The sequence below is a fragment of the Rana temporaria genome, chromosome 5 (assembly GCF_905171775.1).
Source record: "Rana temporaria chromosome 5, aRanTem1.1, whole genome shotgun sequence".
NCBI lineage: Eukaryota > Metazoa > Chordata > Amphibia > Anura > Ranidae > Rana > Rana temporaria.
The window spans coordinates 386,741,756-386,753,467 of NC_053493.1; the positions used below are offsets into that span (position 1 = coordinate 386,741,756).

At 45.0% G+C, this 11,712-nt stretch overlaps 1 protein-coding gene across 1 annotated transcript in view; it reads left to right on the forward strand.

Moving 5' to 3' along the window:
• Window positions 1-639, forward strand: part of COLEC10 (collectin subfamily member 10) — a 91,858-nt gene extending 91,219 nt beyond the window's left edge. Inside the window, exon 7 of the mRNA XM_040354890.1 lies at window positions 214-639. Within this exon, the coding sequence (XP_040210824.1) occupies window positions 214-602 (389 nt within the window). The 3' untranslated portion in view covers window positions 603-639. The remainder of the gene's footprint in view (window positions 1-213) is intronic.
• The last annotated feature ends 11,073 nt before the right edge of the window (window positions 640-11,712 follow it).

Sequence of the window (11,712 nt, forward strand, 5' to 3'; positions counted from 1 at the left end):
CATGTTTCCATCGGACAAGTTTCTAAGCATGCTTAGAAACTTTTGTCCGCTGGAAACCTGTCCGCTAGGCCGTACACACGGTCGGACATGTCCGCGGAAACTGGTCTGCGGACCAGTTTCAGCGGACATGTCTCCTCGTGTGTACGGGGCCTTATTGTAGTGGATATTAAGTTCTTGCAAAATTTGTTGATTTTACTTTATCTTCTTTTCAAGTGATTGCTGGTATCCGAGAAACAGATGAGAAGTTTTATTACATTGTGAAAGAAGAGCGCAATTACCGGGATGCACTGACTCAGTGCAGAATCAGAGGGGGCACCTTGGCGATGCCCAAGGATGCGGCCACAAATTCGCTGATTTCAGAATATATCTCCAGCTTGGGTTTACTGAGAGTCTTCATTGGCATCAATGATCTAGAGAAGGAGAAGCAATTTATGTATGTGGATAACACCCCCTTACAGACCTTCAGCAGTTGGAAGTCCGGGGAACCCAATGACAAATCAGGATACGAGGACTGTGTGGAAATGCTCAGTACAGGCGCCTGGAATGATGTTGATTGTCAGCTTACAATTTACTTTGTTTGTGAGTTTATGAAAAAGGGTTGATATAAAAATAAAGTACATGGATAACTTTGGTCTTAAAGTGCACCTTGGTATTTGTAATGCTACCCCATCTAACAGTAACTCTGCCCACTGGCTATTGTAAGCTCTTTATTTCCCTCTCTCGTGTCATAGGTAGATAGCAGCTGTGAAAACTCTGTATATTAACTTTACATTCAGAAGTCTGCCCAAATACAGTACGCTTCTTAATTGGCTAGAACCTTTTTTTCCTATTGGCTGTATTTTGATAGAGTAGGTAATAGTCAGAAATTCTAGTAATTGTCTACATTAGGAAGTTTTCCATAGCTTTCTGGTGATGCTACAGCAAGAAATAGGAGGGTGTAGATTCACTGGGACAGAAAGACACAGGGGTGCAATAAAGGAAATAAGCAGAAATATAGACAGCCTGTGAAAGAAAGCTGAACCTTGCACACTGTGCATAGCACACCCGAAAGCCTTGCACTCTGTATGTAGCGCACTCCTCAACCCTGCACTCTGTACAGAGCACAACCCCTGAACACTGTATGTAGTGTTACCCTGAACTCTGCATTGTGCATAGGGCACCCCTGAAACTACACTCTGTACATAACATACTATATTATTGCCCCTGTTAAGATACTCCCACTGTTAGTGCAGTTTGACCACACCCACCATTTGATGCAGTTCAGGGGGGGGGGGGGGTTGAGCGCCTGCATCTATTCTTTGAGAAAAAAAGCGCTGGATAAATTTCAACAGTCCTAAGGTCCGTACACACGATCGGATTACCCAACGGGAATTGTGTTATGACAGGCTGTTGTCGGAAAATCCGACCGTTTGTATGCTTCATCGGAAGATTGTTGTCGTATTTTCCGCCAACAAATGTTGAATCGCATGCTTTAAAATTGTCTGCCAACAAATATGTGTTGTCAGATTATCCAATAGTGTCCATCAGACAAAACTCTAAAGTACAAACACGCATGCTCAGAAGCAATGCTTACCATAACACTACATTAGCAGAAGTTGCCCAAAAGGTGGTGCTAAAGAGCTTAAAAACCACTTAGCTTCGTATTTGTTGGCCGACAATTCTTTGCCATTTGTACATACCTCTCAACATTTTGAGATGGGAATGAGGGACACCTACTAACAAACGTATGTTGGCATAGGACACGCCCCCTGTCACACCCCTTAAAGAAAAATTAACAAAAAAAGTTAATTAAATCCACAAGGACTTCTTTTTTTACCACTACTATTCCTTTATATTGGCTTTTAAAATGTGCAAATGCAGAAATGTAGAAATTAGATGAAAGGTTTAGCACTAGGGAACACTTTTTGAAAGATAAAAAGTGCATTTTATATACAACTATAGAGATCAGACCAACATGAGGGACAAATGAGGAGGAATGAGGGACAGAGGGACAAATCAGGGACAGCCCCTCGAAATCAGGGACAGTTGGGAGCTATGTTTGTATGTATTACAAGTTCCTGGCCAATGCCCTTCGGACAGAAGTCCTATGCTTTGTCTGATGAAAATCTGATTGGGTGTACGAGGCTTTACAGATACACCTGGTCCTTTGAGGTCAACTATAATTGCTGATGCGGCCCAGGCTGAAATTTGAGTTCAAAACCCCTGCCCTAGCATGATGTAGTGCAAGGGCCTTCCTGATTGCATACAAAATGGAAGTGTTTAGGTATGACCTCATATTATATGGGTTTGGTAAATCGAAAAGGAAAATTGTACAAGAAAATGGTATAATGTATGGCAGGGGTGGCAAACACAAGGCCCGCGGGCCGAATCCGGCCCGCCAGACCTTGCCATGTGGCCCGCGCCTCCATGACCCGAACGGGTCGATCCGCGGAGCGCACCGCTGCCTCGGCCTTAGGAAAGGCCGTGGCTTTGGCCTAGCTCCGGAGCGGTCGGCCATCTTGGTACACCCAGCGGCGGCGGCTGCCTAGGTCCCGCCTTCTGGAGCCTGCAGCTCCTATGATGATTATAATACTGTTTAATTATTCAAGGTAATCCTATTAATGCATGCACATAGGTCGTAGGTACTTACAAGTAGCAGCCTTTTCCCACTGGCCACCAGTGTCTAGTACATACACACTAAACATAAACTGCATACGGTAGTTGGGGAAGTTGTTCCTCTCACCATATGGAGCTTCATTCAATCCCTTCTTCTAAACAATGGTATAAGGTTTGGTGTTGGAAGCCTTCCAAAGGCTTAGCCTCCATGACATTCTTCCCCACATGGCTGTAGCTGCCACTTACTGTATGTAGTGAAAGGTAGACATGTGCAATTCGTTTAGTTCCGAAAATTTCTGAATGTCCAAATTTTTCAATTTCCAAAATTCTGAACTTCTGAATTTCCAAAAATTTGAAATTTGGGAAAATCGAAAATTGGGAAATTAAAAATTGGAAAATTCATAATTCGTAATTGAGAAATTGGAAATTTCTAAATTTCAGAAATTCTAAATTGCGGAAATTGGAAAATTTGAATAATAACAATTAAATTATAGGTATTGGCTGTTAGTGAACGTAACGAGTAAGAATTTATCCGAAGTTACAAATTATATGAAATAACAAATGCCGTGTCTAATTGAATGGAAAGTAATGATCTAATAATAATAAATAATAATAATAATGAAAACGTATTATTATTATTATTAATTTGTTCCATTCAATTTGTTTAGATGCGGCATTCATTATTACAGATAATTCGTAACTTCGGATAAATTTGTATACGCTACGTTCACTAACAGCCAAATTTGAAAAGAAAATAACAATACCTATACTTTAATAGTTATTATTAGTTAGTTATTATCTCAAATTTTACAGATTTTCTTTCTTTTTCTCAGATTTTTGATTTTTCAAAATTTCGGAAATTTGAATTTCGCAAAATTCTAATTTTTGGATTCCCGAATTCCGAATTTTCGAATTTCAGAATTTCAGAAAAAAAAAGAATGAAATGAAAACAAACACATATACAAGCACAAACACGTATTTTGCATTCAATTAGTCCTTAGGTGTCTGCAATAGTTTTCTTTTTTCAAGCACTTTTCATTTATTTTCAGCCAAAAAAGTTCATGGATTCCACTGTACCTATAGAAGAAGCCATGGTTTTTCAACCTAGGACAGGACTGCAGAGACCTCCTATTGTCCATTACATAGGTGGACAGAATTCTGTAGCCCTCAGACCTCAGAGATAACTAGGAACAATGTAACTGATGTTGGGGTTTACATACCTTTTTAAAACCTGGCAGAGGTTAGAACCTCTAGAAATATTAAAGGTAAAGGTTTTGGTTTGGAATTCAAATTTAAAGCGGAAATTCGCTCTCCCATTCACCATTTCATATTTTTAAACCTAATACTGATAGCATTAGTAAATAAAAAAGTATATCATAGTTGCTTGTTTTAAACCTTTTTTTTTCTTACATTTTTTCAGTTACTGTATTTATTGGCGTATAACACTCACTTTTTTACCCTGAAAATAGAGGGTAAACTGTGCCTGCGTGTTATACGCAGGGGGCTGTGGAAAGTTTTTTTTACTGAAACTTCCCTTTTAAAGTTAGGGTGCGTGTCATACGCCGATAAATACGGTACTTCCTGGTTTCTTGCCAAGGCAAAAGATGTCATATAGCAGTCTTCATGGGAGGAGGAGGGGTTTTCTCAGCTAAGCACACTCTCTGCATGCATACTTGAGCCAAGGGCCGATGGATTCCAGGAAGTAAATGCTACATTAATCATTTGCCCTTACTGAAGATGGTCACCACCTGAATTACTAGTGGGGTGTTTTTCAAAGTGATTTCTCAATAAAATAAAGCATAGCGACATGGACGGTCGGGGGAGTTTGCTTTGAAAATGAAAAATGAATTTAATTGTGTTTTTGGTTTGTGGTGCTCAGATGCAGTGAAGATCCGCTTTAATATTTGACATTCTTGCTTTCATATATGTTGCCTAGTGTTGTACATGATATATTTTAAGGATTGCTTGTTACCATTTACTGGGGTAGAGTGTACACAAAGGAAGCTTTTGTTTTATTCTTATGGCCTATTGTATGATAATAAAGTTTGATTTAAGAAAAAAGTAAAAGTTTGTCTGCTTCAGTTTTTTTTGCTTACCTAGCTAGATGTGATTTGACATCTTGCCAGGGCCGATCCTAGGCAGGGTGCACAGGGTGCTTTGCACCCAGGCGCCTGCAGAGGTGGGGGCGCCGAAGTGGAAGAGTTCTCCCCTCCCTCCTTCTCGCCTTGTTTGTGTCTGTTTAGAACTAGTGTTCGGAGCATAGGGGTGTGTCTGTCCAGAACTGATATGTCTCTGACCATCTCCTGTACTATGTCTGTAGTCTCTGACCATCTCCTGTACAACGTCTGCAGTCTATGACCGTCTCCTGTACTATGTCTGTAGTCTCTGGCCATCTCCTGTACTATGTCTGTAGTCTCTGGCCATCTCCTGTACTATGTCTGTAGTCTCTGGCCATCTCCTGTACTATGTCTGCAGTCTCTGACCATCTCCTGTACTATGTCTGCAGTCTCTGACCATCTCCTGTACAATGTCTGCAGTCTCTGACCATCTCCTGTAATTATGTCTGCAGTCTCTGACCATCTCCTGTATCATGTCTGTAGTATGTCTGGGGGTCTTTCTAACAGACTCTCTAACAGAAGCCCTCTCTGTGTCCATCAGGGAGGCCCCCCCCTCCACGTCCCAAAAAAGTACTCTGCCTCTCTTCCTGTATTTTGTTTATTGTTAAGAGATCATGTAAGGATCCCAGGGTAATGAAGACTTCGTGGGGGAGCATCTCTGTGGTTGAGTCATTGCCATAGAAACATTTGTAAAGGGGAGGAGTTCGTAAAATGACCACGCCCATGTGGGGGCGCCTATGATGGACATCACACCTCCCGCGGTCCTGTGATTGGATCTCCAGGATGTCCATCATAGGAGCCGGGTGTACCAAGATGGCCGACCGCTCCGGAGCTAGGCCGAAGCCGCAGCCTTTCCTAAGGCCGAGGCAGCGTGCGCTCCACGGATCACGGATCGGTCACGATCCATTGCATCACTAGAGGCAATGAACGGCCCGTTGCGCGGGCCACATGGCAAGGTCTCCGGCCCGCGGGCTATGTGTTTGCCACCCCTGCTCTAAACCTATAAAAAAAGATTTGGAGGATTTTTTTTTTCTTACCAGAATCGCCCTGTTGCTATGTAGTCCTCCTAATCTGCCACTTCCTTGTCCGTGGCGCTCCTCGCCACTTCCTCCCTCGCCTATGCTCCTGGTAAATGAGTGTGCAGTACTGTGACCAAAAATCTCGTTGTTTCCTGGCAGGAAATGACACGATTTAGGGCGGATCACAGTGCCGAGATGTGTTTATCTATGTTGCCATAACAAAGGGGCGGGGCCTTTCTCTGTTGCCGCCCAGTGTTATGGCAACTTTCGAAATATCGCACATGCTGGTTACCCAGCATGCACCTCTCCAAAGAAAACCAGGAAGAGATATCGATTGGGCTTCACATGCCCACAATCATGATGGCAACAGCCACAACAGGAGGGAGAAATATTGAGTAAGTAATTACATTTTCTACTGAATCCATAATGAACTTTGTATAATCGTTATTGTATTTAATTAGTAATAATACAAGGAACAATTAAAAAAAAAAAAATTTTGTCCAGAACTCCGCTTTATGTTCACATTTGTCACCTGGGTGTGAAAGATGACCAGAAGTTTCAGTGAGGGAGAGCTGACATCCTTCTGTGTAGAGTGGGTTACGAGGCATGGTGGGTGTAATACAAGGTGGAGTGATGGGCGCCAGACACTTTTTGAATGCAAAGAGATTTATTGTCTCTTGAACACAACTGTGGGAGAGAGGGTTAGGGCCAGGACACCCTTAAGTAGATGCAATAATAATTAGCGATCTCTGAGACTTCTACAGGTAGACAGCTATACAGGTGAAGGCCTCCAGCCAGACACCACTTCTCTATAGGTAGGACTGCTGTCTCCTATGGCAACAATCTTGTAACAGTCACTAATGATAGTTGTACTTAACTATTGGTAATACAGAATAGTTCTCTTCACACTCTACAGTCTCTCACTGTAGATCTTCACTCAGAGCTCCCAATCTCTCATTAGATTGTCAGACCCAATCGCCACTGGATCCCTTAAACTCTTCCACTTCTATTACTCAGTATCTTCCTCAATCGTCACCCCCGCTTCCCTGCTGGGTCCCTGGCTTGGCATTCACAGATACTCTTTAAGCGTCACCCCTGCTGACCTGCTAGGTCCCTGACTGATGTTCCTTAACCACTTCCCGCCCAAGGACGTCATATGACGTTCTGGACTTTCAGTGGGGATATCAGGCATCATTCAGATATCCATCTCTTCAGCCGGCGATTCTGTGCACCATAAGAATGATCATAGCGGCAGGAGGGGACACCCGCCCTCCCGCCGCCATCCGGTGCTTCTCCGGGCTCTCCTTTGCCATCGGAGACCCGGAGAAACGATCCGCCGGCGTCCGATGGAAACCATAGAGTAGACTGGTGACCAGATGGTCACCAGTCATCTCTATGATCGTCAGAGGCCCAGGCGCGATGTTATGACGTCACGCCCGGGTCCTGGAATGTAAACACAGCCGCAATCGCGGCTGAAAGCATTAGATTGGTGAATCCAATCTAGAGTCAGAGCCTGGAGGAGAGATGTGGGGTCTTATTGACCCCGCATCGCTCCATAAAGAGTACCTGTCACAAACCATTCCTATTACAAGGGATGTTTACATTCCTTGTAATAGGAATAAAAGTGATCAAAAAAAAAAAAATGACAAAAAAAGTGTGAAAATAAAAGAAATCGAGTAAAATATAAAATAAAATAATAAAACAATTTTTTTTAAACGCCCCTATCCCCGGTAGCACGCGTTTAGAAGCGAACACACACGTAAGTCCCGCCCACATATGTAAACGCCGTTCAAACCACACATGTGAGGTATCGTTAGAGCGCCAGCAACAATTCTAGCACTAGACCTACTCTGTAACTCTAAATTTGTAACTTGTAAAAAAAAAAAAAGCGACGCCTATGGAGATTTTTAAGTACTGACGTTTGGCGCCATTCCATGAGTGTGCGCAATTTTAAAGCGTGACATGTTAGGTATCAATTTACTCAGCGTAACTTCATCTTTCACATTATACAAAAAAAATGGGCTAACTTTACTGCTTTGTTATTTTTTAATTCACATCGCGTTTGAAAAATTATTGCGCAAATACTGTGCGAGATAAAAAGTTGCAATGGCCGGCATTTTATTCCCTAGGGTGTCTGCTAAAAAAAAACATATATAGTGTTTGGGGGTTCTGAGTAATTTTCTAACAAAAAAAATTATGATTTATGCATGTAGGAGAGAAGTGCCAAAATAGGCCCGGTATGGAAGTGGTTAAGCATCACCTCTGCTGTCCCGCTGGGTCCCTGGCTTGGCACTTGCTGAAGTTTCCCAGTTCTTCACCATCCACGGCTGGTGAGAAGACTGCTCTGGTACTGGCTCCAGCTCACTCACAGTGGTCTCCGGTAACAAGGTGGATGGTCCCTTAGTGGCGACAGCTTCCCTTCTACCTCCTAGGGTGACCACATTTCCAAACTGCCATTCAGGGACAGACCCCCCTCCAGGGGCGGACTGACAGCTCATGGGGCCCCCGGGCAATAGAAGATTGTGCGGCCCCTGGGCTTACAGATGGCCACCACGCCAGGAGGCAGTGCAGGCAGCTAAAATCTCCAGGAGGGCAGCTAAAATCTCTGGATTTTCACATGAAAAGCATGTTGGTTTCGGACACATCAGGGACAGATGCAAAAAAAACACAAATTTGTACATACTGTCCCTGGTTTTACTGAGCCTGGCAACCCTGATGGGGCCCCTTAGTGCCCGAGTGCCTCAATAGTCAGTCCGCCCCTGCCCCCCTCTCTTACCTTCCCCAAAAAAAGATGGGGGGGAGGGGGGAAATGTAGTCTCGGGGTTGATGGGGAATTTGGCGGCGGGTTATTTGTCAGGTGAATGTGCCACTTACCACCAGATGCAGTGCCGCTTGCCACCCATTGCCTGCCGCCAGATGCAGTGCTGCTGTCACTCCCTCTGCATGAGCCACGTGCGTAGAAGGAAAGGAGTGGCATCACTATCTGGAGAGTGAAGATCACACCAGTCCCTGCTGGGTGCCGAGGTGGGTGGGGACAGCAGTGCTGCACTAGGCGCAGGCCTCGCTCCCAGTCTCGTTGTCTGAGATAAAATTGTCACTGGTTGCAAGATGCCATGTGGCACTGGTGTCTTGTCGAGCTGGTTCCTCCATCGGATAGGTTCCTGCCTCGACTGTGCAGGCGCGGCGCTTGCGCAGTAGGAGGCCACGGAAATCTCTGTGTAAACACACAGATTCACCTCCTGTCAGAGGTGAGGAGACAAAGGAACACACATCGGTCTCCTCCCCTTGTGAGTCCCCCCTCCCCCTACAGTAAGAATCACTCCCAGGGAACATATTAACCCCTTCAGCTCCCCCTAGTGTTAACCCCTGCCAGTCACAACTACACAGTAATCAGTGCAGTTTTATAGCACTAATCGCTGTATAAATGTGAATGGTCCCAAAAATGTGTCAAAAGTGTCCAATATGTCGCTCGCAATGTCATGGTCACATTAAAAATCGCAGATCGCCGCCATTACTAGTAAAAAATTCAACAAAATGATCCCCTATTTTGTAGACACTATGGCCCAGATTCACAAAGGACTTACGACGGCGTATCTCCAGATACGCCGTCGTAAGTCTGAATGTGAGGCGTCGTATCTCGGCGCCTGATTCAAAGAATCAGATACGCCAGAATTTGTCTAAGATATGACTGACGTAAGTCTCCTACGCCGTCGTATCTTAGGTGCATATTTACGCTGGCCGCTAGGTGGCGCTTCCGTTGATTTCCGCGTTGAATATGCAAATGAGCTAGATACGCCGATTCACGAACGTACTTGCTCCCGGCGTATTAAAATACGCTGTTTACGTAAGGCGTCCGACCGGCGTAACTTTACCCCTCATAAAGCAGGGGTAAGTCATGTTAGGTATGGACGTCGGAAACGTCGGAACAGCGTTGTATTTTACGTTGTTTGCGTAAGTCGTCCGTGAATGGGGATGGACGTAGGTTACGTTCACGTCGACTAAGCATTGAGCCGGCGTAATTTACGGAGAAAATTTGACGTGATACTGAGCATGCGCGCGCATGCGCCGTTCGTTAGGTGCATCATTTACATGGGGTCACAATTCATTACCATACCAACATGCCCCCTACCAGCCTACTTTGAATTAGGCGGGCTTACACCGGCCCATTTACACTACGCCGCCATAACTTCGGGCGCAACTTCTTTCTGAATACACTACTCGCCTGACTAAGTTACGGCGGCGTAGCGCATATGAGATGCGCTACGCCCGCCTAAAGATACGCGCATCTTTCTGAATCTGGCCCTATAACTTTTGTGCAAACCAATCAATATATGCTTATTGCAATTTTTTTTACCAAAAATCTGTAGAAGAATATGTATCGGCCTAAACTGAGGAAAAAAATATGTATTTAAAAAAAAAAAATTATATTTATTAAATCAAAAAGTTAAAAATATTGTGTTTTTTTCCAAAATTGTCTTCTATTGTTTATAGTGCACAAAATAAAAAACGCAGAGATGATCAAATACCACCAAAAGAAAGCTCTATTTGTGGGGGAAAAAATATAAAGATTTAATTTGGGTACAGCGTTGCATGACCGCGCAATTGTCATTCAAAGTGTGACAGCGCTGAAAACTAAAAATTGGTCTGGGCAGGAAGGGGGTGAAAATGCCCGGTATTAAAGGGGTTAATGGCCCCCCAGTAAAGCCACACACACTCATTCAACCTCCAAGCAAACAGAGAGAGACCCATGTAAGTACAGAATAGTCTGAGCTCTCCGCTCATCCAATGTAACAGAACTCGTCCAATCACCAGCGCTGTCACAAAAGAAGGCGGAGCGAGTCACATGCTCCTCCCTACCTCAGAGAACCGGGTATTACCAGTGGCTAAACAGAGCAGCAGGAGAGGGTAGGAAAGGAGTATATGTGCTGCTGGCAGGAGGGCTACATTCATGCAACTGTTACTTTTTCCTGCAGGAACAGGTGTACTTAATCGGGGAGTAGAGCTGCGGGCGCGGGATGTACTTAGCGCTGGCGGGAGGCACGCTGCTGACAGTGCTATCGGGCTATCTCAGGGAGAGGAGATCCTCTCCCTATGATAGCCTAGCTGTGACTGATGTTTTGTCACGTGACATGAGTGAGCCAATAGGATAAGATGGAGGCGGACCATCTCATTCCATGGCAAATCTCATTTCATGGCAATGCACCGCCAATATTCAGATGGCCGCCCCCCTGGTGAGCGCCGGCCATCTGAATAACGGCAGCTGGTTGGCTTTGGAAGTGTCTATCAGAGCCAGCGGCTTCGATAGGCTTTCCGATTACAGCCTGAGGGCTGTAATCGGCTTCCAAATAGTTAACTAGGGGTGTGCGTTCCCTGGTTAACACTGACAGGCGTCTCAGGCAATCGGATTCACCGGTTCTGGTTACCAGTAACCTGATTGGGTGAAGCAACATCGAGGGCGGACTACTTCGAGGGAACGATCCAAGGATGGCTGACTGAGAAAGGTAAGTGGCGTGTGGGGGGGGGGGGGGGGTAATCCGGCGCCATTTTAGGGGAAAGCTGGCAGCAGTTAATGGGCACAGTGGTGACAATGGCACAGTGGCTGCATTTGGCATGGCACAGTGGCTGCATTTGGTATTGCACAGTGGCTGCATTTGGTATTGCACAGTGGCTGCGTTTGGCATGGCACAGTGGCTGCATTTGGTATTGCACAGTGGCTGCGTTTGGCATGGCACAGTGGCTGCGTTTGGCATGGCACAGTGGCTGCATTTGGTATTGCACAGTGGCTGCGTTTGGCATGGCACAGTGGCTGCGTTTGGCATGGCATAGTGGCTGCCTTTGGCATGGCACAGTGGCTGCGTTTGGTATTGCACAGTGGCTGCGTTTGGCATGGCACAGTGACGACAATTGATAGGCACAGTGGCTGCGTTTGATGGGCATAGTGGCTGCGTTTGATGGTATGGCACAATGGCGACAATTTTATG